Below are 27,916 nucleotides of genomic sequence, written 5' to 3' on the forward strand. Positions count from 1 at the left end.
TTCGACAGAACCTGGAGTGCCAGTGAGTGGGGACGTCGGGTGGAGATAAGCCAGCTGTGGTCAACCTTCTCGATCACATTTAAATATCCCACCGTGGTTTCCACGCTAGTGATCCCTAAACTAGCCACGTGGCTGGAGGGAAGGGGGTAGTTAGTAGTGGCAGGAAGTCACAGCCTCGGCCCCTGAGTGTCTCTGGGCACCCCCTCCCCCCCTTCCCCACTTCTAGGGCCTTCCTTTATGTCTAGGCTCCCTGTTCCCGTGGCCCCCACACTGGCCTGCTCCAAGCACTTTTTCTGCCTGGCCATCTCTGCTCCATCTGGATTTCTCTCCTTTCTCTCCTAGGCCTTCAGGGTCCTTTTATGAGATTAATAATCCAGTGACCTACCAGTTCATTTTAATGGGTTGTCTCTCATGGTTGTCATTTAAGTATTGCCTTGATCCAGATAAAGGGCCAGATAAAGGATCCAGATAAAGGATAGGACATTTAAGCACCCACACAGGATTGTGACACCTCACATACTGGGGATTCACCTTTGGGAGAAATTGGGCTCTTGGTGTCCAACAAATCTCTCTTCCCTAGATCGGTAGTCACTGCATGTGTCTGGGCTGGGTTCTGGAACGTGACATGCCGGGTCTTCAGATCCCAGGTAAGGGAGGAAGGGACAACTGTGCCCCTATCTGACAAGTGTAATAAGGTGCTTTGTCACCAGGAGGGCGATTGAAACCAGAGAATTTTGCTGCGAATAAAGTGCAACTATCACCCACACTGCACAGCTGCTTCCTGAAAATTCTACTCCCACTGCATGAAAAAGCACACTCAATATTCCAGGATTAATAACGCAGACATCTTCCCTGTGTTCTGCAGATTGTATGATTTTCTTTTTTTTTTTTTTCTCCCCTATGGCATGGGGATGGGTGGTGGCTGGTGGGGGTCACTCTGTGGTCAGATTTATTGACCTATAGTTTCCATGCAATAAAATTCACCAATTTTAAGTATGCAGTTAGGCAGATGGTGATGTGCCCAGGCATGCAACCAGAGCCATGTTCACGATGTAGGACGCGCCCTGTAGGTCCCTCGTGTCCCTTTGCATTCTGTCCCCTCCCCCAGCCCCATGTTGACACGGCAGAGGGGTGTGTGTCTTATCTGTGAATGTCCCATATCTGGCACAATTCCAGACCCACGAACGCTACTTAAATGAATAAGTACATCAGCGGCTCTAACATACTAAAAAAAAAAAAAAAAATCCCCCCAAGACGCCTCTGTGGTTTCTCCCTTTCATCCTGAGTTTTAAAAGATTGTCTGATAAGCATTTGCTGCTAGCTTCTGCATTTAGCCAGTCCTGATAGCAGCCTCCTGATCAGCCGGAGATAATCAGTGTCATCAGAGCTGATGACATTCCAGGTGAAAGCAGGGGACTGTCTGTCCTCATTGTTTATGCGGCCATGGGCACGTGCGCGCTTCCTTTCCACGTTTTGAAACACTGGAAACGCCGCAGGAGCGTCTCACCCTAGACCGGAAGCCCCCAACCTACATCCCTCCCCACCTTTCTGGGCTCAATAACAACATGTTGCCCCTAAATAATGGCATCTTGCCTGTAAAATCAGGGAAGTGTTTTGATGTAATAGGCAGCATTTCCCCACAATCTCTTTATATGTTAGCCCCTAGGTGTTCCACGTTTGCATATTTATGTATGTTAGCTCCTAATCTGGTAGGAACTCCTCTGATTCCCACTTTGTGGATTTGAAAACTGAGGTGCGGAGGAATTAGCTTTCACGAGATTACGTAGTTTTCTGGCCATCCATTGCTGTATCACAAGCCACCCCAAATTGAGAAATCTGGCTGGGGGGGGGGGGCACCCAAGCGGCTCAGTCGCTTGAGTGTCTGACTCTTGATTTTGGCTCAGGCCACGATCTCACAGTTCGTGGGATTGAGCCCTGAGTCGGGCTCCAGGCTGACACCTTGGGATTCTGTGTCTCTCTCTCTCTCTCTCTCTGCACCTGCCCCGCTCACATGCACACGCGTGCTCTTTCTCTCTCTCTCTCTCTCTCTCAGGATAAATAAATAAGCAGTAAAAAAAGAAGTATAGTTTGGAGTCATCACAGGTCTGGAGGTTGCCTGGCTCAGCCCAGCAGTTCTCACGTGGGGTTCCTCGCGCACCCTCAGCCAGATGGCGGCTGAGGCCGGAACCCTCTCAAGGTTTCTTCACCCTGCGTCAGGTGCCTGGGCTGGTTGGTGGCTCTTTCTCCGTGCCGCCTGTCCACCTGGCTGGCTCGAGCTTCCCCACGGCAGGGTGGTCTCCGGGCAGTTGGATTTTTAACAGCTGGTTTCCCCCAGGGCGGATTCCAGGAGATCCAGAGATAAACCACCGGGCTTCTTATCACGTGATCCTGTGGCTGTGTCTCTGTTGATCACAACAGCCCAAGGTCAAGGGAGGGAAGGATGTGGACTCGGCTTCTTGGTGGGGGCGGCGTGTGTGTGCAGGGAGGGAAGCCGTGCACGGAGGCCCTCTTAGGGGCAGACTGCCACACCGCCAAGACGCAGACTGTGGGCCCGGCCCCTCATCCGCAGCCTGCTCCCTTCAACTTGGGCCACGGTGAGGAGGTCACATCACGGCCGGTTGGATATACTCCCCATAAGGCAAGTTTCCCAGAACACCGGTTCTATTCCATTTCTTTATTTTTTTATTTAATTTTATTTTTTGTTAACATTTATTTATTTTTGAGAGAGAGAGAGAGAGAGAGAGAGACAGAGTATGAGCAGGAGAGGGGCAGAGAGAGAGAGAGAGAGAGAGGGAGACACAGAATCCGAAGCAGGCTCCGGGCTCGGAGCTGTCAGCACAGAGCCCGACGCGGGGCTCGAACTCACGAACCGTGAGATCATGGCCTGAGCCGAAGCCGGACGCTTATCCAACTGAGCCACCCCGGGCGCCCCTCTGTTCCGTTTTATTAACAACGACAACAAAGCCTGTTTGGACTGTGTGGATTTCAGGACCCTGCAGTTGGAGAAAGGCTGTCCCACATTTTACTAACCCAAGCACCAACTCCACTGGATGCCACACCAAAGGTTAAAGCAAACGGTTGAAACAGGAGGGGACATAGATGACATTTCTCAAGGGTCCAGCAAAAATCTGAGGTTGGACGGGGCGCCTGGGTGGGTCAGTCAGTTAAGCATCCAACTCTTGATCTGGGCTCATGATCCCGTGGTTGTGAGATCGAGCCCCGTTTCCGGCTCCGTGCTGGGCCTGGAACCCTCTTAAGATTCTCCCTCTCCTTCTGCCCCTCTCCCCCGCTCGCACACACACATACTCTCTCTGCCTCAAAAAAATAAATGAATAAATAAATAATGACATACACATCTGAAGTTTGACAGTGTCATCTGTTGGTGAGGCTACAAAGGAAGCAGATCCCCCTCCTCTGCCATAGTCAGGAGGGCAGCACGGCCCGGTCCTGAGGAGGACGGGTTGCGGTATTGCCTAGAAATCACACGCCCATGGCACTTTGAGCAGTCACACTTCTGGGAACGTATCCTAGAAACACGAAGACTGCACAAAGTTCCCGTGACTGCCTTGTCGTCGTGGCCAAAGATCAGAAACTCTCACTGCCACGGGGGCTGCTGCAGCTAGAACGTTCCATCCAAAGGAGTGTGCCCCGGATACCGGAAAAATCTCTGTGCTCAAAGTGGTTCCTTTGGGGGTGCATCACAGATGGGGCCAAGGGTGGATGCCCAACTTTTCCTGATGCATCGTTTCAACTTCATGAGCCACACTTGAGTATTTTTAAACTCGTTAAGTTTATGTGTTTTGGGGAGAGAGAGAAAGAGTGTGAGTGGGGGGAGGGGCAGAGAGAGAGGGAGAGAGAGAATCCCAAGCAGGCTCCTCCCTGTCCTCACAAAGCCCAGCTCGGGGCTCCGTCCCACAAACCGTGAGCTCATGACCTGAGCCCAGGGCAAGAGCTGGATGGATGCTCAACCAGCTGAGCCACCCAAACGCCCCTAAATCATCATCGTGTGTAGGACTTGAGTCACGTGTCCACCAAAGATGGCTGTGCTCTGGCTAGTTGAGCAAAGGTTGGAGTGAGCCCCCGCGTGGCCGCGGAAGACCTTTGGAGGCGCTGACTACTGTCAGGAGAATAAGGCTCCAGGTGGAAAAGCATGAGCCAGGTGACGCTGTTGAGGAAAATTTGATTTTTAATATCGTCACCAGAAAAATTAACCAACCTCCAGGAGCAGAAAGCAATCTATTTGGACACGGATCAACCTACATTGGACTTAATGCTGTTTTCTGCGGTCTAATAGCAAATAGTCTTAGGGCGCCTGGGTGGCTCAATCCAGTAAGCGTCCAACTCTTGATTTTGGCTCAGGTCGTCACCTCACAGTCATGAGATTGAGCCCCGCGTTGGGCTCTGTGCTGGGCGTGAAGCCTGCTGGGGATTCTCTCTCTCTCCCTCTTTCTGCCTCTCCTCTGCTCGTGCTCTCTCTCTCTCTCTCTCAAAATAAATAAACGTTTTTTAAAAATAGCAAATAGTCTTTTTCAATGCATCTTAAACGTGACACAGGCTCGTATAGCCGCTGGCTTGCCAATGGCAGGGATCCCATTGTTGACTATGCATGCATCGTACAAAGGTTTTTTAAATTTACCCTTGAATACAGGGGATTTGAATTGTGAAGCCCGTACCCTAACGCAGGGTGGATTGGTTGGTCTCGTTTCTGGTGGTCTATACGCTGGTTTCTCGGCTATTCCCTGTGAATGGTGGCCTAGCAGCCAGCTATGAGTCAGAAAGGACTCAATTGCTCCCAGGGAAAGGAAACAACTTGCCGGATTAGAATTTCCAAGCCTGTCTTTAGAAGGATGTCTTTATTTCCCATTTTGCTCCAGACTGTGTTTGCAGCACGCGTGAGATCGAGGTCAATATAAACTAATTTTGGAAAGGCTCTTCAGTTACCCGAACCCGGCCCAGGTTAAACAAATGTGTAACCCTCCGCCCTCCCCCCCCCGCCCAAATAAAATTGTAATGTATGAAAAAAAAATCATTGCTAGGTTATAACCTTAAGAATTCAAGGTTCTGGCGACAGTGTGTAGGCCAGTTACTGGTGTCCTGGGCGCACTGAATGCCAGGCGAGGGGTACGGGAACTTCTGCCCCAGGCAGGGGGGACCCTGGAGGTTTCAGCCAGCAAGGCTCTCGTTCAGTGTTATTCTGTTCTCCAGGCTGGGCACACCGACCAGGGTGGACTACACCTTCTTGTTATCCTGTCTTTAAACCATGAAAACGGGGCAGTGGGCACCAGTGATGACAGCAGAGAGCGGCCCTGGCAGCCCCGGTTTCCCCTCTGTCTGTGGGGGTCCCCTTTCTGCTCCCTGGACCTCCCAGAGGATGAGCTGCTCTCCCAGATCACCCCCATGGCGGTCCCGGAAGCTCAAAGTCCACCCACTCTGGGCACGGGGACCTGGGGCGTGAGGCCCTGTGCTTGGCTAGTGGAGGGAGGCGCCCCCAGGGCCTCATAGATACAAAGGGCAGAGAGATACGTGGTCCAGAGGCTTCTAGGGCACACTGGTCGTGACCCCCAGTGAAAACAAGGGTCTGGCCTTGCTAAGGGACAGGCAGTCCCAGGGGGTCCCCTGGCCTTTGGAATATCCCTACACAACCCGGTCCAGAATCCCCTGTGCTTTTTCAGCGAGAAATACAAGTCCCAAAGCATTCTAGCAGGGACCAGATGAGAAATTCGGAGGACATGCTCAGGACATGCTTCTTCTGAGCCCCATGCTGGCCCACGGGGAGGCACGGGTGGCCTGGGGACGCATGCTGCACACGGGGACATCTCAGTGACCGGGTCCTCCGAGGCGAGGAGATCATGGCTTTTAGCCCAATTCTTAGGATATGAAAAGCAGGGTTTTTTTTTTTTTTTTTTCTCTCCCTTCCTTGAAAAAGCAAAGCCACAAACAACCCCGGTGTTTACCTGACTCCCTGCCGTGGCAGCAGCTGATCTAAAAGTTTCTGCTGTTCTGGTGACTTTGGCCTCCCGTCCAGCATTTTTCTTCCCTCCCCTACTTACATAACAAGCCCCTCCAGAACAGAATGGGCTTGTTGGCAGCAAAAAACAAAAAACAAAAAACCTAGCAAATTCCTTGTTTGGATTCATTCGTGCTGTGGTCTGTGGCCTTGAGGCCCTGGCCAGGAACCATGAGTTTCTGGGTGCCCACTCGGTCTCCGGCCTGGCGCTGGGATTTGTCCATCCACTCCACACATTCTGAGGCTGCCTGGTGACTCGGGCTGGCACCTGCTTCCATCTGGAGCTAGAAGGCCCGAGACCTCACCCCTGGGTCCACACTGGCCGGCTCGGCCTAAGAGGGGGGACCTGGGCTCTCAGAACTTCCTGGCTCTCTTGCTGCCTAACCCCCTTATCTCATTTATTTTCTCTGCCTGGAGGCCTTAGACAAGATCCACTTGGCCCAGAGTCTGGGCATGTGCAGCGCACCTGCTCCCCTGCCTTCCGGAAGTCCTGAGAGCCGTGGACGTGGGGTGAGGTGACCGCGCTCCAGGCCCTGTCCACTAGTGGAGTGATGCACGAGCCTCCCGGGGAGCTGCAGGCAGGCCCCTCAGCCAGATTGCAGGCTCCCTTCTGTCTCCCGTTACGGAGGGCAGAGGGCGGGTGGCCTGGCCCAGTGTGATGGGTGCTCGATTGGCCGTGGCATTGAAGCCATCTCCAACCATTTCTCACTCCTGCCTTTTTTCTTTTTTCGTTAATAGACCCATTTTGAGCAGTTCTAGATTTACAGAACAGTTGTCCAGAAAGTACAGAGAATTCTCACACACCACCTTCCCCTCCCCACCGGCCGGTATCCCCCATTGTTAACAACTTGCATTAGAGGTACGTTTGTTACGATCGATGAGCCTTTATGAATACACGATTGTTAACTGAAGCCCAGAGGTGACCTTGGGTTCGCTCTTGGTGTGGTACGTTCTGTGGGTCTGGACACATGTCAGGCTGACCATGACAGTGTCAGCCAGAGCCGGATGCCCTAAAAATGCCCGGGGCTCTGCCTCTTCTCCCTCCCCCAACCCCATGCTGGCTCTGACTTATTGGCATTTGTCCTGATGCCTCTGGAGCCGGACCCCAGGCCGGGCGGGGGCAGCCCAACCCAGGTGTGTCGAAAGGATCCCTTTCGTCACAGGGCTGGGGGAGGGAATGGCCTAGAACGGAACTGGGAGTCTTGGAGGGCCCTTGAAGGATCTCTGGAGTTTGAGCCTGCACACCTCCTATCCCATGAGGAAACTGAGGGCAATGTGGGTGTGAGTTTCCAGTTGGGGTGTGAGATGGGGTGTGAGTTTCCAGTTGACATAGTGGGTTGGGGGCCTGTCACAGAGGGGGCATAGGCCCAAGGCCCAATCAGCGGCTTTTCTTCTTTTTTTTTTTTTCTGATTTTCTCATGTTGTTTTATTTTTTTTTTTAATTTTTTTTTAACGTTTATTTATTTTTGAGACAGAGAGAGACAGAGCATGAACAGGGGAGGGTCAGAGAGAGAGGGAGACACAGAATCTGAAACGGGCTCCGGGCTCTGAGCTGTCAGCACAGAGCCCGACGCGGGGCTCGAACTCACGGACCGTGAGATCATGACCTGAGCCGAAGTCGGCCGCTTAACCGACTGAGCCACCCAGGCGCCCCTTATTATTTTTTTTAATTTATTTTTTTATTTTGTTAAACATATGTCCAAATTAGTTAGCATCTACTGCAACAATGATTTCAGGAGCGGCTTCCTTAGTGCCCCTCCCCCATTTAGCCCATCCCCCCCTCGCACAGCCCCTCCGGTAACCCTCAGTTTGTTCTCCGTATTTATGAGTCTCTTCTGTTTTGTCCCCCTCCATGGTTTTATATTATTTTTGCATCCCTTCCCTTATGTTCATCTTCTGTTTTGTCTCTTAAGGTCCGCATATGAGTGAAGTCGTATGATTTTTGTCTTTCTCTGACTAATTTCACTTAGCGTAATACCCTCCAGTTCCATCCACGTAGTTGCAAATGGCAAGATTTCATTCTTTCTGATTGCCGAGTGATACTCCATTGTATATATAGACCACATCTTCTTTATCCATTCATCCATCGATGGACATTTGGGCTCTTTCCGTACTTTGGCTATTGTCGATAGTGCTGCTAGAAACATGGGGGTGCATGTGTCCCTTTGAAACCTGTATCCCTTGGATAAATGCCTAGTAGTGCAATTGCTGGGTCGTAGGGTAGTTCTGTTTTTAGTTTTTTGAGGAACCTCCACACTGTTTTCCAGAGTGGCTGCACCAGCTTGCATTCCCACCGATCAGCGGCTTTTTTAAAACATATTTTTAATGGTTTTTTTTTTTTGAGGAGGGGGGAGGAATAGAGAGAGGGAGAGAGAATCCCAAGCAGCCTCTGCATTGTCAGCACAGAGACCAACATGGGGCTAGAACTCATGAACCTCATGATCATGACCTGAGCTGAATCAGCTGCTTAACTGACCAAGCCACTCAGGTCCCCCAGCTGCTTGCTTTCTTTCTTTTCTTTCTTTTCTTCCTTCCTTCCTTCCTTCCTTCCTTCCTTCCTGCCTGCCTGCCTGCCTTCCTTCCTCCCTCCCTCCCTCCCCTCTTTCTTTCTTTCTTTCTTTCTTTCTTTCTTTCTTTCTTTCTTTCTTTTTCTTTCTCTCTCTCTCTCTTTCTTTCTCTCTCTCTCTCTCTCTCTCTCTCTCTCTCTCTCTCTCTCTCTCTCTTCTTTCTTTCTTTCTTTCTTTCTTTCTTTCTTTCTTTCTTTCTTCCTGACAGCGAGAGCTAAATTAGTAAACAGGACCAAAAACTTCACTTTAAAAAGAGCTAGTTACTTGGCCATTTTGAGTGTCATTAACTCGCCCGGCGGTTACCTCTGGCCCAGATAGGGTCCCTGGCACCCTCCGTGGTCGTGAGTGGTGATGAGGGTGCGGCGTGCTCCCAATGCAGTCCTGTTCCACCTGAAAACTCTGATTTCCCGCGTGGAGCTGTGGGGCATGTGCCTGACGCGGCCCCCAGCAGGTGCAGCCCTGGAAGGAAGCAGAAGCGGGCAGATACCAGCTCCCCGCCCCGCTGCCTCCACGTTGCTTCACCTGCTTTGGCAACTGGAGCCCCTCTGTGCGGAGCGCCCACCAGCCTTCAGTCAGCGGGACACCGAGGCTTCTGTGGCTCCGGAAGGTTCTTGGAGTGGCTGCTCGCCCTGATGGCCGTGACACAGGTGTGGAGGGTTCCGGGAAGTAACAAATTCACACCACGCCGACAAACAACCAAGAAGCGCAGTTTGGAACAAGAGCTTTGGCGCCGGAGGAAAGATGCAGAAAGGCCAACACTGGAAAACGCCTCGTGCGTGGATCAGGACTGACGTTCACCGCGGGCCCAGGACGGCCAGGCCCACGCCCCAGGCTTGCCTCGCAACGGGACTCCGTGAGGTAGTTTTGCTGTCACCTTACGTAATAGAAACAGATGCTAGAAAGTCACCATCAGCTAAAAAGAGCGTAGTGTGACCGGAAGTTGCTAGAAGTTGCAATACCAGGATTTGGTTCGTGACCGTGCAAGGCGCCTTTGAGTCGAATCTCTCTGGGCGTCCATTACTCCCCCAGGGGCAGGAGGGGATTGATTGTTTTGGGAGATTTCTGAGAACTTTTCCAGCTGTAACATGCTCTCACTGCATGATTTCCCTGGATTTAGGTGTCAGGAGACCAGGGGGGCGTGCGTAGCCCTGGCCCACCCAGGGGGTGGGTATAGGTGCTGACAGAGACCACTCTGAGGGGGTCTCAATGGGGGGGGGGGGTTGCTCCCGTTCTGGGTCTGGGGGTGGCAGGAGCCAGGCTGCCCATGCTGGGTCACAACATCAGTGCCCACGGCTCACAGGGCAGGGGAGGAACGCACGGGGTTGGATAAAAGGGGAGGAGGGAAGGAGTTGCCCACCTCCCACGACAGTAGAGAGATGTGGTTCTCTGTCTCTTTACTCCGTGCCTGTTTCTGGGTGCAAAATACGAGGGGAGGTCTGAAGGCTCCGACCAGGACAGACGCGCATTTTATTCTAGGTCTGTGTGTGCGTAATCAAAAAGTTTATGAAACAATGAAAGGCACCCTTATTGTGTTCTAATTCACATTTTTGTGGTTGTGTAATCAACTAAGTCGGTTTTATGATCCACTGATGGGTTTGGACTATTCGTTTGAAAACTAATCGTGGCCAGGGGGCGCCTGGGCGGCCCAGTCGGTTAAGCGTCCGACTTCGGCTCAGGTCATGATCTCACAGTTTGTGAGTTCGAGGCCCGCGTCGGGCTCTGTGCTGACCGCTCAGAGCCTGGAGCCTGTTTCAGATTCTGTGTCTCCCTCTCTCTGACCCTCCCCTGCTTGTGCGCTCGTACTCTCTCTCTCTGTCTCAGAAATAAACATTAAAAAAAGAAAAAACTAGCAGCCAGGTGCTCCTAGAGCAGCCAGGAGGAACAAATGAAAGCAGCTCCCTTCATTATGCCTAGTGCAGGAAGCCCTTGAATTCTTTTTGCGTCCTTGGTGTTGGCTGCTTACTCTGAACTTCTCGTATTTTTCAGTCGTAACCTGGTGGCCCGGAGCAGGGGGGCGGGGCGGCACAGCACGCAGGATGGAGGGGAATCCTTGCGGGACCTGCAGAAAGGGGGAGGGCTCATTTGATACATAGTGTTATCGATATGGACGTTGCATACTCTGAAAATTCTGAGCCCCAAACCCTGCAGGTATCCGCTCAGCTCCTGGGCGGAGCCCCAGAGCCTCGCTGGGTAGGTGGTTGGGGGCAGAAATGAGGTCTCTCTGAGCCCTGATGCTCGTGCCAGATGCTCCTGCATAGGGCGTGTCTCAGAGCCAGCCAGCGGCACTGTGACCTTATGGAAATGTTCCCTGGGTGCCCAGTTCTACTCAGATTTATGATGCCCCTCTTGAAGTTTGGACCAAACCCGCCTGAATTCCCCTGCGGTGCCAAGCGCTGCTTGCGGGGGGCACCAGGCAGGGTGGGGGGCTCAGGTGTGACGGAGGGCCATTTGGGTCTGTGGGATGCACCCAGAAGCACCTCCACTTTCCCTCGTGGTTGGTTTTTCTGCTCCAGGAAGGGGACGTCAGAGTGTGGGAGCCCCGTAATTATAGTTCCCTAGCTGGCCAGGCAGTGTGTGGCCCCCACGGAGGGTTCAATGCCAAGGATAGCACAGTCTCGGTTGGTGGCTTGGCATTTCGTGTGTGAGTCAATAAAGCCTCTCCAGAAACCCAGACTTGGTCTTTTCAAACCCTATCTTAAGATTTGTCTCCGTAGAATAGTAAAATGTCAGGGCTGAAAACAGCGCTGGGATTAAGGGCTGTCCCTCCTGTCACAGATGGCTCCTGTGTTCAGTCTGCCCTTGCCTTCAGAAGGGCCCAGCGGTCCGAGGTAGCCCATTAGAACATCACTTCCTTTTCATAAGATCTGGGTGTTTCCCGCACTCTGAGCTGTGATCAGTCATTTATACCTCAGTATGAATGAGCTTATGAGCGCCTTTTCCAGTATCCGTTTCGTTTGGGGGAAAGACAGACTCCCGTTTGAGTCTTGCTGCGTGCCTGGCACTGTGGAGGAATGAGTCACTCAGGTGAACGAGACGAGGTCCTTGCTGTCAACCGGCTCCCGGTGTGGGAGGGACCAGGGCAGCGTGAGCAGGTGCCTGGGGGAAATTCGCACGACGCTCACCCGGCTAGTGACGCAAGAGTGACTGCTTTCATTTCGCAGGTGAGGCGTGAACAGATGAGGCTATGATGGGACAGCGGGGCTTTTCTGAGTCTGCTGCTCTCCTTCGCGTGTGGCACGTGTTCTCCAGGACAGTAAAAATAGGCCTGTTTGGGCTGTTTCCTGTTTTTCCACTCAACTCTGCTGGGATGGAAACCCTTTCCTATCTGTCTCTATCCCGCCTCCAGCTATTTTCTTTGGGGATTTCTTGTGGGGAAGTGAAGGCTCAGCTGTGTGTACAGAGCTCCCCTTCCCCCGAGTGGCCCCCCTCTCCTTCCCAGAGGCAGCCAAGATAATACGTATATTATAAGGGTATGTAATATTCCCTTAATACACACATCTATGTTATATGCCCTTAATATAAATGATTACAAATTAATACATTAGGTGTACATAATACATAATGTAGATACGCGCGCACACACACACACACACACACACACACACACACACACACAAAGGGTTTTGTTTTAAGGACTTAGCTCATCTGTGGGGCTTTTGAGTCCTGAATCCACAGGGTGGGGTGACGGGTGGGAGTTCAGGCAGGAGCTGGTGCTGAGGTCTTGGGGCAGAATTCCTTCTAATTTTGAAAAGCTCAGCGTTTTTGGTTTTTTTGTTTGCTTTTTGAGAGAGTGAAAGAGAGAGAAGGTACATTAGTGCATGCAAGTAAGGGAGGGGCAGAGAGAGGGAGAGGGAGACTCCCAAAGCAGGCTCCGTGCTGTCGGCACAGAGCCTGATGTGGGGCTCGATCCCATGACCGTGAGATCGTGGCTTGAGCCGAAATCAAGAGTCGGACGCTTAGTCGACCGAGCCCCCCGGGCGCCCCTGGAAACCTCAGGTTTTGCTCTAAGGGCAAAACTGGGCGATTGGGTGAAACCCACCCACGTCAGGGAGGGTCATCTCAGACCGTAGATGCTCATCTACAAGGACCTTCACGGCAACACCTCCACTGGTGGTCGATTGAGGCACTGGAGCCTCTGGCCCGGCCAAAATGACAATAAAATTACGCATCGCAGATTCCGTGATGGCACTAGGTTGCAGAGCCCAGAGCTCCCCCTTCTGTGACATCTCCCACCTCCCATCGCCAGGCTTGGGCAGGAAATACCCCCCGTGGAGATATGGATTGTTCTGGATTGAGGCAGCAACCTGCCACCCAGGTGGTCCCTGTGGGTAGCACCCCCCCCCCCCCATGGTAATGACCGAGCCTTCCTCCTGACCTGAACCCACTCAGACCCCTGGAGCCTCCTCCCCACCCACCCTCCCTCTTCCCTTCTTTTGGGAGGAGCCGGGGGCTCGGAGACAGCAAGAAACGGGGTTGATTCCAGTCCCTAATCCTCGGTGGTTAACAGAGAGAGGCTGGACTCAACCCGGCCTGGACATGTGTCTCTCAGGGGTCACTCTGGGGGCCTGAGTGAGGAGGGGCGGGGAGGGGACCCCGGGAATGTGGACCGGGGGCCCTCAGGCCTTCCAGAGCACCAGCCAGTTCCCTCTGCACGGCGTCCTCAGCCGTAAGGCCAGGCGCCCGTGGGGCCCTTCCGAGCTTCCGTGTAGCAATAGTCGAGCAAAGGCTGCTCACGAGGCAGGGCAAGGCCCAGCTGCCTCTTAAACAAGAGGAGACCAGGAGCAGCTGGCCCTTGGTAATCCCTCCCTCGAAGGGCTGCGCACGAGGTGTCTGTCACCCTGTCCTTCGTCGTGGGGAGGGGATCGGGCCTGCTCTCTCGTTACAAGGAGGGACAGCCAACGTCTGCAGAACCTTTGCAGCTTCGTTTCAGGCCACGGTCGAGTGGAACGTGACAGGCCACCTGGGCTTTCCAGGTTGACAGTTGACCCGGGACGCGGCGGGGGGTGGGGGGTGGGGGTGTCCCGGTGATGCACCTGTGCCGTCCCCAGTCCCGAGGACAGGTGTGGCCCCCCCTGCCAGTGGCCTCACCTGACAGAGTGAAGAACTGAGGCTCCCGGAGGCTAAAACGAGGGGGAGTTCTGGAGAGAAAACGGTTTCTCGGCTGGTGCTTCTGTCGTGCCAAAGAAGCTGCCGGGTGAGGAACTGGGGACGGCTGCAGGACAGGGTAGTTCCTCAGCACGGGGCAGGGTCAGGCCGCCATACTCCTGCCCCTCCTGGGGCCCAGGGCTCCTTTCTTTGGAGAAAGGCCAGCTCAGCGCAGGGGCCCAAGTACTTTCCTTGGCACCGAGGCCCCAGGGCAGCAGGTGGGGGAGCCCAAGCCAGCTGTCGAATCAGTTGGGACCCCCAGGTGGGGGGCATGGGGCAGGCAGGGTGGCTGCAGGCGGGGAAAGGAGCGGTTTTCTTGTCTTTTTTACATCAGGAAGCCTCTCCAACTGCAGTCAGAAACCACGATGTCCTCTGTGGAAAATCAAGAATTCTGGAACTTCTCCGAGAGTTAAGTTTAGGCTTTGCCGAATTTGGCCCCTGGCCCTCCCCTGTTGCCGAGTTCCAGTGATTCAGGGTTTGTTCCTTATTTTTCGGAGAGTGGTTATATAACGTGAATGTTTTCCAAAGGCCCCAACTGACCATGGCTCTGGTCGCCACCCCCCACGTTGGTACCAAGAACTGCCCGTTGGGCGGCTTTGAGGGATGGCGCTAACCCAGGCCATCTGGAGACACCTCACTCGTGCCTCCCACCTGAGGTGCTTGCCAAGGCCCTCACCGCAAGGGATGAACTTCAAGCCACAGCAGATGAGACGCAGACGAGGCTAAATCACGTGAGCGGCAGCCCTTGGCGTGACGGGGACGAGGAGAGTCGGGGGCACGGGCAGGGCAGGCGTGTTCCGTGTGGAACCTGAGTGACCGAGTACTGGTGATTCTGAGGGCGCCGCTCACGGCTTTCCTGGAATCGTGCCAAGCATCCATGAGGCCGCGCCTGGCATTTGTGTCGATGACCCGGGCGCTTAAGATAGAGGGGCCTCAGAAACCAATGGGATAGACGGAAGGTTAGCACTCGGGAGGCAGAGGAAAGTCACATCAAGATAGAAAGAAGTCCTGCTGGCTCATCGCCACCTCCTCTCTGAGGCATCAACGGGGAGCATGGCTGTGCCCTCACCCCTCCGCAGGTGCAGCCCATGTTCATGGACACCCTGCCCCCAAACCCAGAGTTTCTAAGGCAGGGGAGATGACTTAGAAGCCTGAGAATAGACGAAAATTGTGCTCGTGACGAATCGTAGAAGGTGAGAGGGTACATTTTACTTCTTTACGGGGTTCCTGATCCCAGGATGACATTCAGTTCAGCGATAAAAACCCAGACCGCGGGAGCTAAAAGGCATCTTCTGGAATTACCCGGTTAATCCCTCGTACTTGACAGATGAGAAGCTGAATGCAGACGTGTCTGAGATTCCCCTCCCTCCCCACTGTCCAGAGCTGGGGCTGGAACTCAGCCTTCTGGCTCCTTCCTTGCACACGGGTCGTGTTCTTGCGTGCGGAGGGACGTGGGACCCGGCTGTGCCCATCGCCAGCCCTTCCCAAGCCTGGGGTGGCTCCAGATGTCGCTGGTGCCCTGTGTACTCGGGTCTGCTCAGTGGGAGCGGAGAATGAAAACCATCCTAGATGTGTTCCTTCCTCAGTAGGAATCAGCCTGCTGCTAATTGCACAGGAATGTCCTATTGTGACCCTGATATTTAAAACCCCTGGCCGGCCCTCAGGTGCAGGCCACGGGCCCCTGACATTGGCAGCCTTTCTGTTTGTCCTGTCTTTGTGCCTTCGTCAGGACTGTTCCTGGGGTATCCCAGCTGCATCAACAAGGGAGTTTTGTTAAGACCAAAAGGTCAGAACCGCACCCGATCGATACGCACTTACCTCGCACCTACGCTCGACGCTAAAATATGAGTAAGACAGCCCCTGTCCTTCAGGGATTCATAAGTCAGTTGGGCATGGTATAAAATCCATTATCTTCTGGGGTTCGGAATGCGTGGCAGGGGACTGGCCCCCAAACTATGCGAAGCGTAGGCGTGCCGGCATGTGGAGCGATGGCACTGGGTGATGGGACGCCGCTCTTTGCGACATCAGCGTGAATTGCTTTTGATGAAGAGTAGGCCTTCAAGAGAAAGCATCATAAGCTGCCTTGGGGCTGAAGCGCTGAACCGTACAAACCCCCACTCCTCTTTCTTGTCCCCCGAGGTTCCGCTGTGCCAAGGATACTCAGTTTGCGTCTTCCCAGCCTCTGATACCGAGTTGGGTTTTGTTCGCGGAGCTGAGCCATCGCAAGGAGGTGGTGGGATTGAGCGGAAAGAGCTCTGAGCGGGAGTGCGTGGCCCCGGGGCTGCAGGGCCTGATTGCTACCGTCCGCCTGTCTGGCTCGGGCAAGTGGCCTAACCTCTCTGACCCTCAGTATCGTCATCTGTGGACTGGGATGGTACCGCTTGCCTTCCCTACTTGTATGGGCCGCCCTAAGGACCAGAGAAAGGTTTAACAAGGACACACTAAGGGCAGATTAATAACAGCTCTGTTGCCAATACCTTTTTTGTGGTAGAATGTTGGCTTTTGCCTGAATTTCTGAAGAGGGTAGGGATGGGGCTGTGGGGGTTAAGTGAGCTATTTTTTTTTAATGGTTATATATTTTTGAGAGAGAGAAAGTATGAGCAGGCGAGGGGCAGAGAGGGGTGGTGGGGGGCGGGGACAGAGGAGCTATCAGCACAGAGCCTGATGCAGGGCTTGAATCCACGAACCATGAGATCATGACCTGAGCTGAAGTCGGACACTTAACTAAGCCACCCCCACACCCCTAAATGAGCTACTTTAAAAAAAATTTTTTTTAACATTTATTTATTTTTGAGACAGGGAGAGACAGAGCATGAACGGGGGGAGGGTCAGAGAGAGAGGGAGACACAGAATCCGAAGCAGGCTCCAGGCTCCGAGCTGTCGGCACAAAGCCCGACGCGGGGCTCGCACTCACGAACTGCGAGATGATGACCTGAGCCGAAGTCAGACGCTCAACCGACTGAGCCCCCCAGGCGTGCCTCCTAAATGAGCTACTTTTAAGGTCAGCTCACATCTCAGCGATTTTTCCAAACTTAGGTCTTTTCTCTTTTATCCTTATGCTTTCCTGACAGGCGACTTTATCAGCCCAAATCCTGAAAATTCACTTTCCCCAGAGACCCTGACAGTGGTCTCCAGAGCCTGCGGTCAAAGTCTAGGCTATAGCGTGTGCGGCTGATGATGATCCCAGAGTCTCTTGGCCGCAACCAGGCGCAACCAGCGCCTCGACATGGCCCAGCAAAGTGCCCACCTGGCACCGCGGGCAGCCTGACCGGCTGGCAGACCAGAAACGGAGGTTCAGGGACGGCGAGGAGAAGAGAAATCGGTGAGGAAAGGGTGAAGCTCTGGTGGGAATTTAAAATTTCAAAAGCCCGTAAACGGGAAGTTCCAGGAGCCTGAACCTTCTGGAATGTCAGCTGAGCTCGGAGGCCAGGCCTCCCGTTATTCCACCAGCTGATAGCCTTGTGGCCGCAGTTGCAGTTCGAGATTTTTCCCATGCCTGGTCTCCCAGGTGTGTGCTGTTTCTTGGGGAGCTCTGAGAGATGAGAGCCAAGATTAGCGTCATGGAATGTGGGGCGGAGGAGCCTTCCAGCAAAGCCCGCCACTCATGCCAAGGGACTTCCCTGTAGGGATGCTTGACTGAGCAGACACACCGCAGCGGTCGGATGGCTTGGGACTTCCGTGAGCTCCCCCTGGTCAGAAATAGGGGCGGGGGACCCGCTTGCGGCCCCTCCTGGCGGCCCCCCGTGGCCACAGGCCACCTGCGGCAGGAGCCGGCCCAGCATTCTGGTCTCTCCCCTTCCCAGACCGTCTTAACGTGAGTCCTTTAGCCACTGGGGCCTCAGTCACTAGAGCGTGATGGTTCCACAAGGAACAAATGAGTGTTTGTGCGAAGGCTTCCGCGTGTGGAGACCGCCGTACTGCACAAATGTTGGAGGGTAATGATTATTTGAAACCGGAGAGGAATGTACTCATTAAAACAGGAGATAAGCATCCCACACCGTGTTCCTGCTCACTTCCCAGGGAATTGCAGCCGCGTGGGGCCTGGTCGTGGGCACAGACCGCGTGCCCCCCCCCCCCCCCGCCGCTGGCTGCCCAGGGGAGGGGGTGCTGATCCGAACGGTGCCGTGTGCCCGCTGTGCGCCGGGCAAGTGCAGGGCGGAGAGTGGGACTAGCTTTCCCCTTGCCCCTGATGAACGCGAAGCCTAGTTAGAGAAACAGACTCGTAAACGGTCCTAATACGGCACGCCAAGTCCCGTCATATAGGTTAGGAGTTCGCCGTGTGAACCAGGATTGGGGGTGGCAGGGGGCGGGAAGACCAGTAAAGCCCAGAGCGGGTGAGGAGCTGGGGACATTTGGAGACTGGCAGCCAGCACTGGCCATTCACGCACGGCCCTGGGCCAGGCTCTGTGCTAGAGGCCAGCGCTGTCCTGGAGGGACTAGAGTGAAGAAGGGTCTGTTCTCCTGGGAGGGGGTGGACAGCGGCCAAAGAGCAGCCTCGAAGCGAGGTGTGTGAGGAGTTGAGACGGCGTTCCAGACCGCGTCCACAGACAAGCGGCCACGATTGGAAAAACCAGCCTGCCTGAGAACTTGCTGAAGGGAGACGGGGTTTTAAAAGCACATCAGAAACAAGGCTGCGGAGGTCGGCGGATCCACGGGGCCCGGTCTGGAGACTGCAGGGCCCGGACAAGGGCTCCTGACCGTGGCTCCTCCCGGCAGTCACCTGTGGCCCTCCACCCGGGCTGCCGGCCCAATCACCGAGATGCCTGGACTGCACCGTCGATGGATCAACTCCCTTCCACGGCAGGACCCAAGCTCCCCAAGTGCAACTAGGCCCGAGACCACGGACCTCAACACCAGGGAGGCTGAGTCTGGAGTCTGCACGCGTAAGAGCTCATCAGCACCCACTGGTCAACCAGGGGTGGGAGCCATTGCCGAGTCCCTGGGGTGCCAGGGGAGAGGCCGGCATAATGAGACCCACGTTTTCAGGGATCACTCTTCAAGCAGAGGTTTGGAGATGGCCTGAGGGGGGTGGGGCTGAAGGTCTCAGAGAACAATTAGGCAGCCCCAGAGAGAGCTGGGGGAGGAGGGTACAGACCTGGACCCCAGCAGCAAGAAGGGTGGCGGGGACAGAATGGGTTACAAGATAGCCTGGGTACACAGGGGCGCCTGGGGTGGCTCAGTTGGTTCGGCGTCCCACTTCGGCTCAGGTCATGACCTCACTGTTCACGGGTTCGAGCCCCGCGTCGGGCTCTGTGCTGACAGCTTGGAGCCTGGAGCCCGTTTTGGAGTCTGCGTCTCCCTCTCTCTCTGCCCCTCCCCTGCTTGCGCTCTGTTTCTCTCTCAAAAATAAATGGATGTTAGAAAAAAAAGAAGAACAAAGTGAGATGTTTCACAGTTCCTGATCTCAAACTTACTACAGAGTCGTAGTCATTGAATCAACGTGGTACCAGCGCAAAGACAGACATGCGGCCCCCTGAGATAGAATACAAAGCCCAAAAGAAACCCTCACATGTGTGGCCAAGCTGAGATGTGTAGCAAAAGTGCCAACACCATTCAGTGGGAAAAGACCGTCTTTTCTTTCATTTTTTAAATGTTTACTTATTTTTGAGTGAGGGAAAGAGCGCACGCAGGGCAGGGGCGGAGAGAGCGGGGGACAGAGGATCCGAAGCGGGCTCTGGGCTGACAGCAGCGAGCCCGACTCAGGGCCCGGACTCATGAACCAGGAGATCGTGACGTGAGCCGATGTCAGACCCTCAACTGACTGAGCCACCCGGATGCCCCTCTTTCTTTCTTTCTTTTTTTTTTTTTTGTTTATGTATTAATTTTTGGAGAAACAGAGAGAAACCATGAGAGGGGGAGGGGGAGCGAGAGAGGGAGAGGGAGAATCCCAAGCAGGCTCTGTGCTGTCGCTGCAGAGGCCGACTCAGGGCTCGATCCCACAAACTGTGAGACCAGGACCTGAGCTGAAATCAACCGGTTGAGCCACCCAGGGGCCCCAAAGGCAGTCTTTTGGATGCATGGTGCTGGGAACATGAATATACCCCTGGAAAACAAGGAAGGTGGGCCCTCACCTTAGACCATAGAGAAAATCTGACTCAGAACGGACCTCAGACCTCAGTGTAACAGCTACACCTAGAAAAGGCTTAGGAGACAACACAGGGGAAGAGACACTCGACATTGGATTTGGCAGCAAAGTCTTCATCATGTCACCAAAGGCACATGCAACAAAGTAAAAACAGATAGATCGGACGACCTCAAAGTTACGAGCTTCTGGGCATCAAAGGACCCGATCGCCAGGGTGCAAAGGCAACCTACAGGATGGGAGAAAATATGCACAAAGCATCCATCCGACAGAAGGCTAGCGTCCAGAATGCATAAAGAACTCCCACCAATTCACCAGCAAACAACCTGGTTAATAAATGGCCAAAGGACTTCCTGAGCAGACATCTTTCCAAAGAAGAGGGAACACCCGTCTCCAAATACAGTCAAGTTCTGAGGTTCTGGGAGTTAGAACTCCAACCCGTGGGTTTGGGGGAGTGGGACGTGATTCAACACCTATGTTCACGGCAGTGTTTCTCCATAGCTACAAGGCACAAGCAACCCAAGGGTCCCCTGATGGTTGAACGGATAAGCAAAATGCAGCCCGTCCATACAATGGAGCGTTATTCACTTTTTAAATGTGTATTTATTTATTTTGAGAGCAAGAGGGAGTGTGCGTGCATGCGAACAGGGGGAGGGGCAGAGAGAGAGGAGAGAGAGTACCCCACCGTCAGTGCAGACCCCGATGCGGGGATTGATCCCACGACCTCGAGATCACAATCTGAGCTGAAATCAGGAGTCAGACGCTCAATGGCCCGAGCCACCCAGGCACGCCTGTTATTCACCTTTAAAAGGAAAGAAACTCTGACACCGGCTACAACATCTGAAATAATCTAGTCACAGAAGCAGGGCAAATACTGCATGATTCCACCTACGCGAGGTACTGGGGTAGTCAGAGTTATAGAGACACAGTGTAGGATGCTGGGTGCCAGGCGCTGGGGGAAGGGATGGGGAGTTGTCTCACGGGGACAGAGTTTCCCTTTTGCAAGATGAGAAGGGTCAGGGGACGGATGGTGGTGATGACTGCGCGGTGTGAATGCACCTAACGCTCCCAAGCTCCCGCAAAGTGGTTAAGATCGTAAGTCCCGTGTTATGTGTATGTTGCCACAACGAAAAAGGGAAAAAAGAAAGGTTAAGGACACAGGCAAGTTCTCCTGCTGGACTTCCCACGTGGGGCTTCTTTCCGGGGTGTGAGGGCCTCCATCAGGTGAGACCAGGGGAAGGAGGAGCAGAACTGAGAGTGGAGTGATGCCGCGTGTGGGTCCCCGCCGCCCCTCTGTGCCACCGTGCCACCCAGTTTCACTGAGCACTGCGCCCCAGCCGCCAGCCTGGCTCTCCCCGCCACCAGCCCCCATCATCTCTCCAGGAAGATGCGCATCCTGGATCCCTTCCGTGAGCCCCACATTCTGTGTCCTGACACGAGGTCCTATCCCATCAGCCTTTCCCCAGGGTGCCGAGAGTCCTGCCCTCCACGGCCGTTTTCGTCCTGGGGCACTTTCCCTCCTGCCTCTAGTCCCAGCCTCTTCTCCTCACCCCTTCCCTGGGGTGGTGGGGGGCAGTGGCCTTCTGTTCCGGAAAGGAATGTGAGCATGTTCTCCTGCTGGACGTGCTTCTGGATCTCCCTCCCGATCTTAGAGGGAGCTGGCATGTGGTGCCCCGTCCTTTGTCTCCGCTTACATCCACACCCCTCCCTGGTGGTCCGTATTTACAGAGGACTTAGGAGGGGGTGGCGATGCACACACAGAGTTGTGAGGCCCCTGGATGAGGCCGGGTGGGCACCCGAGGGCCACTCCACTGACCACATGCTCTCTTTCCATCCTAGGACCTGAGTTCCTTTGCCATGCCTCTCCTGGACGGAGACCTGGAGAGCTCAGAAAAGCATGCTTCTCGTAAGGTAAGCCACCTTTCTCACAACATCTCACGACTCACCTGGGATGCCACTGAGGTGGGACTCCCTCGGTGAGAGCCCAAGACAAACGTCCACCTGCACATCCATCCGTGCTCCCACATGCACATCTACTGTGCTCCCACCCGCTCATCCACTTGTATTCCCACCTGCTCATCCATCGGTGCTCCCACCTGCACATCCACCTGTGCTCCCACCTGCACATCCACTGTGCTCCCACTTGTTCATCCACTTGTATTCCCACCTGCTCATCCATCAGTGCTCCCACCTGCACATCCACCTGTGCTCCCATCTGTACACCCACCCATGCTCCCACCTGCACATCCGCTGTGCTCCCACCTGCTCATCCATTTGTATTCCCACCTGCTCATCCATCGGTGCTCCCACCTGCACATCCATTTGTGCTCCCACCTGTACATCCACCCATGCTCCCACATGCACATCCACTGTGCTCCCACCCATTCATCTGCTTGTATTCCCACCTGCTCATCCATCGGTGCTCCCACCTGCACATTCACCTGTGCTCCCATCTGTACACCCACCCATGCTCCAACCTGCACATCCGCTGTGCTCCACCTGCTCATCCATCGGAGCTCCCACCTGCACATCCACCTGTGCTCCCACCTGCACATCCACTCATGCTCCCACCTGCACATCCACTGTGCTTCTACCCATCCATCTGCTTGTATTCCCACCTGCTCATCCATCAGTACTCCCACCTGCACATCTACCTGTGCTCCCACCCGCACATCCACTGTGCTCCCACTTGTTCATCCGCTTGTATTCCCACCTGCTCATCCATCAGTGCTCCCACCTGCACATCCACTAATACTTCCACCTGCTCATCCACCCACACTCCCACCTGCACATGCATCTGTGCTCCCACATGCAGTCCCCGCTGCTTACCCGCTGGTGCACCTGGCCGCTGCTGGGATGACCCACCTCACCTGGCCATGCCCCTCACACTTGTGGCTCTCTAATTTGAGAGCCTCCTGGGCTTTTTTCCTTTCTCTCCTCCCTCTGGGTTCAGCCATGCCCCCCCTTGTCTCCCCAAAGGAGTCTGAGATAATGTGGAAGATCAACAATAAGCAAAGAGAAGAGGCTCAAAGTATCAGTAAATGGGAGATTCGGAGACCATCCGTGGCTTTCAGCTCATCCGTCATGGACAGCGCCCCCCCCCCTCCGTTCTGGGTGTCCGTCCTTCCCTTTGGTCTCCTGGCCACTTCTCCTTGCCTCTGTCTAGCTCACTGCCAACCCTGCCCCGCTGGTCAGCCGGTGTCTCGGCAAGGCTGACGGCCGTGTGGGGTCAGGCCGCCGACAAGAAGTGCGTATCCCGTGAGCGCCAGTGGGCGCGCGGCGTGAAAGGGGAGGGCGAGGCGGCCGGCCGTCGGGAGCGAGGGTGGGGCAGAGAGCTGGGCAGCAAGTTCTTCCCGGCCCCTGTTACCCACGGCCCCGGGGGCGGGGAAGGGACCTCAGGAGGGGCCCAGCCACACGGGTGCCGTGGGCAGTGTCTTGGCACGGATGTACCGGGCCGCACGACTCCGGCTCTGGGTACAGCCCGGGGTTGGGGCCGGAGCTCCAGGGCGGAGGGCTAGCCTGTTCTCTAAGCATTTTGAATTGCACACAGTTAAGACAGCATAGCCTGGTTTAGGCCTGCGGGGTTCCGCTGGCCTCAGCTCCCTGTCCCGACCGAACCAACGACTTGATTAACGGTCACCGTGGCCCAGCCCGAAGAGCCCCTCAGAGGATGCCCTCAGGAAGGAGCCGCGGAGTTCCTAGCCCGGAAGGGCACGGTCTGCGGCTGCAGGGCGGGTCTTCCTCCTCGCAGGGGTTGGACGCCAGGAAGCCCGTCCTCGAGGTGAAAAATCTGAGGCGTAACCTTGCATGCGGTGAAGATACACGGCGAGGACTGAGGCCTCACCCAGCCCGGCCGGCCCCCACTTTGGTGGCTCCCAGAGGGTTCCAGAGCAAAGTCATTGTCACAGACGCATGACTTGGGAGCGGAAAGGGACCACGAGGGTTTATTGCACCTCCAGCGTGTCCTTGGAATGCCGGGGGACATTGGCAATGGTGACGTCTGGGACATGGGCCTCAACAGCCCATGGCCTGGCTGGGAGAGGAGGTCCGGACTCCCGAGAAGGTAGTGAATTGTTCCAGATGGTCTGACAAGGGCATGGGACACGGAGGGACTGGAGTGCTGGTTAGCTGGGAAGGTGCTTCTCCCCTGCATCTGTGGCCCGATGTAGCCTGGAGACAGGCCTCGGATGGAAGGCGCGGCAGAAGAACGTGGACAGGGCGGGGCACTTGGGATTCCCGCTGATCCTGATTCCCGAAGGCCATCCCTCGGTCTCCCCCCTGCCACCCCCACCCCGTCCCCAGAGGGCAGGCGTTCCCTCCCCCTGACCTTGAACCCTGGCAATCCTCCTTTCAATTAGACTCCAGTAACCTCGAATTGTTTGGACATAAGGTCGGCCTTTCTGAGAAGCAGAGTTAGGCCACTGCTGAGAAGAGTTCCCAAAATGCCTTGGGAGGGCTGCCCTCCTCCCCTGCCTGATTCTGCCCCTTCGTGTTAGCAATCCAGTTCCAAGCGTAGACACCCCTGTGAAGGGGAGCGTGGCTTCGATTCTGCTGACATCTAGCCCTTTCCGTGGACGTGAGGGTGGCCACAGAGGGCCACCAAGGGGCCGCCAGGCTCCTTGGGTGGAGAATTGTGGACACAGTCGGACACCCACAGCCTCCCCTGCGTCCCAGGAGCCCTTGTGCAGCTGGGTGGATGGGCTACACTTGAGCTCCCCTTGACAGGTGTTCCTGAATATTCCAGCGGCCAGCCTGGCAATCTGTCACATCAGTCATCCAGGATCTCCGGGCCTCCTCACTGGACCCCTGTCCGCGGAGCCCCCGCCCCCAGAGATGGCAGCGCTTTGTCACATACCGTGTCTCTGTGGGAAGCTTCTGGTCACCTTGACTCTGCACAGCTCTGGCGTGCAGTTCCCAGGCCAGCATCTGGGGCCAGGCCAGTGCCGGGATCTCGGGGATGGTTCAGCACCGTTGCAGCCACTCTGGGTCAGCCGGCATGGCGCCTGGGGTGGGACGGGGCATCTGCGGAAGGCCTGCAGCAAAGATCTGAGCACCAGGCGGCCTGGCCTTTGCCCCAGTGCCCTCCTGGCCGACGGCTGGAGAGTCCGCTCCCCGTTAGCTCCTGAACTGCACACATCTTGGGAGTCTCTGGGACCTTTTGTTCGTCCAGAGGCGGCGCGTCGTCCAATTACATTTATCGAAGTATTGCTTCATCGCAGCCTTGCCAGCAGGCGTGAGCCACGGCCCCGTCCCCGGCAGCTTCCGTTGGCTCCCGAATCAGCATCGCCCCCGCCCAGCCTGCAGGGAACAGACGGCTGGCATGCCCGGCCATCTCATCTCCCCTCTGCCAGGCAGCGTGGGCCCCCGCGGAAGAAGGGGGAGCCGGGCTGTGTCCACCATTGTTTGGCCTTTTTGGGGAGAGGTCTACTTCCTGTGGGTTCCCTCCTCCGTGTCTGACTCCGTCGGCCTGGAATTCTCAGTGCAGAATGGCATTCCAGTCAGGAGAACCCTAGGGTGCCCCTTGTTTACCAAATAAGGGCCAAGCCAGCGCTCAAGGCCCTCTGCTCCGGGCTCGTGGCGGCCACGTCGTGCCCGCCATTCTCCCTTCCCCCACAGAGCCCAACACGGGCATGTGCCCAGCAGCTCCGCCTTCTCCCTGCAGAGCCCTCCGGGGCCTTGTGGAGCATGGCAAACTCGGGGGTCACCTGTGGGGTTAGCCTCGCAGCTGGTTCCTAAATGCGACCGACTCTCTGCCTCCGCCCCTCAAACCTGACCTTGACTCCGTTTCGTGTCTTCCGGGCTGCTCCCACTCCCTCCAGCAGCTATTTCTGCCACTCTCGGGAGGGAGAGGGTGGAAGGGCCCTGAGGTCCCACGGCACCGCTTACCAGCTTTGTGACCTTCACCGTGCCTCCGGCTGGCCCCTTCCCCTGGCCTCGGGCTCAGGGGTGCTCAGTGAGCGATGGTGGAGGCCACCAGATGGTCTGCCCTGAGCAAATCTGTGCCATCCCCTTGCTGGAAAGCCTCGGGGAAGAGTCAGGTTCTTACACCGCAGGTGGTGTCGCGCCATAAGTCAGCCCTGCCCCCCTGACGCGCCACAAACATCAGGCAACTGTTAGTTACAAATTCATGACCAGGAGCACGGATCAAATATGCATGGCGTACTCACTCTGTGCCCGGTGCTTCCCCGCCGTCGATCCAGTCAACTTCGCACCCCGTGGGCCGGCCTAGTGTCCCCCCTTGGATGGATGAGGGCCCTGGACCTTAGGTCGCTTGTCCACACCGCTGGAAACGGAGCCGTGATTCAGACTCCAGTCTCCGTGTCCAGACTCCTTGCCTGCATCGCCCCGCTGTTGGGTCACCTTCCACTCCTTGTGTGACGTTCCCCACCCCCACCCCCACCCCCACCCCTGGCCATAGGCGCGTCTGGTCTACTGCGTGGAGAACGTCTCCTTCTTAGTCATTCTTGGGGTTCAGAACAACGTGAGGAAGCCTGAGTCCCATAGGTGGGGGGGGATAGTGGCAAAATCGAGAACTCAGCACAGGGAGCGGAGGTCTAAAGGCTTTCAATATCAAGGGCTAAAGAGAGAAAAAAATTCGCCTCTCTATAAGGAGACGCGCTTGTGGTCTGTGACTGTTGTAGTCCTGGCCTCTGGCTCAGAAGCTCACTCACTGAAGGGACGGACGTGGAGCCCACCTGGGCACCCCCATATGGCCCCACGGGCCCTCTAGTATAAAGTGGGGAGTTGTAGGGAGAAATGACTTGTGGTTGAGGGTCACTGAGGCCCCCCTCAGCCCCACCCCCACTCCCGGGAGGGCATAACCTCCAGCGAGGAGTCGTAAGCCCAGTTCGGGGCGCCCTCTGGTGGGGGAAGAGCTCACAGGGGCCCTGGGTCGCTCAGACACCCCCGGGGACAGAGGCCAGAGCCCCACAGATGCTACCTCTGGTCGTGTGCGTGCCCTCGTGCCCTCACCTATCTTTGCGAGCCTGTGGCCACCAGCTGGGTGGCATCGCGGGGTCTCAGCACGCTGGGCGGTTCCCTGCCCGGCCTCCTCCTCGCCCCGTGAGCCCCGTGGACCCGTCGCTGTTCTTTCCTACCGTGGGACCGGGTAGGCCCTGAGGTCCTTCTGGCCCCCGTGTTGCAAGTTTGCCAAACCGACAGGAGCAAACGAACGCGCAGAGGGTAGCTCCTGTGACTCGGGGGCGGGCGGGCGTGACGCCTGGGCTTACAGATGAGGAAACTGAGGCACGATGAGACTAAGTTGTGCACAGGGAGGCCCAGTGAGGGGTGAGTCGGGGTCAGACCCTCGCGCTCAGGCTGCAGGTGTAGCTCTGGCTTCCGACGTCCGTCCAAGTGCGTGAGTCACGTGCCCCGGCTTGACGCCGTGGACGGAGTTGTCGTTTCTCAAACCGTAACTACAAGGTCTGGTCACCAGCGAACTGGGCCTTGTTAACTTCCTTCCTGAGCCCTGTCACCAGCCCCAGTCATCCTAATGCCACAGCAGCTTGGGGGGGGGGGGAGGGGGGAGGAATTCAAGCCCCAGGCCGGCCGTGGTTCAGGCCTTAGAGGTATACGTTTCCTCCTCTGAATTTTTTTAAATTCTATGAATTAAGTTACTTCTTTATTAAATTATTTATTAACTTATTTATTTTAGGGAGGGCGAGAGCAGGGAAGGGGCAGAGGGAGAGGGACAGAGAATCGTAAGCAGCCTTTCTGCTGCCAGCACCGAGCCTGACGCGGGGCTCGATCCCGTGACCCTGGGATCGCGACCTGAGCCGGAATCAGGTCGACCGACCAAGCCACCCAGGCGCCCCTGTGTTTCCTCCTTCGAAGAGGGCCAAGAGACCATCGTGCCAGGGTAGTCAGACCTCGAGAAGGACAGACGTGAGGCGTGAAGAAGTAGACGCCAGGAGATAGACCCACAAATAGGATAAAGGGGTCGCTGCCTTTTCCGTGCTCGTCTGCTCCAGGAAGCCCCTTCTAGAGGGCTGGGTGGAGGTCAGCGGAGCCCTGGGTGGTGCTGACGGGCCTGCGGACGGGCCACCCTGGGTCAGGTCCTTTCCTCCGGCCCGTGGGGTCACTCCCGGGGTGTGTAGAAGAGCTCGGGGCCGTCTC

At 55.7% G+C, this 27,916-nt stretch overlaps 1 protein-coding gene across 5 annotated transcripts in view; it reads left to right on the forward strand.

Annotated features, from left to right (window-relative positions):
- The window catches only part of PRKAG2 (protein kinase AMP-activated non-catalytic subunit gamma 2), a 258,595-nt gene that overhangs the window by 53,096 nt on the left and 177,583 nt on the right, over positions 1-27,916 (forward strand). For 4 of the 5 annotated variants that reach the window (XM_027051158.2, XM_027051161.2, XM_027051160.2 and 1 more), the window contains exon 2: positions 21,641-21,712. The exons of the other annotated variant lie outside the window; for it this stretch is intronic. In XM_027051158.2, the coding sequence (XP_026906959.1) occupies positions 21,641-21,712 (72 nt within the window). The remainder of the gene's footprint in view (positions 1-21,640; positions 21,713-27,916) is intronic. 5 annotated transcript variants of the gene reach the window in all.

Source organism: Acinonyx jubatus, chromosome A2 (assembly GCF_027475565.1).
Source record: "Acinonyx jubatus isolate Ajub_Pintada_27869175 chromosome A2, VMU_Ajub_asm_v1.0, whole genome shotgun sequence".
NCBI classification, from domain to species: Eukaryota; Metazoa; Chordata; class Mammalia; order Carnivora; family Felidae; genus Acinonyx; species Acinonyx jubatus.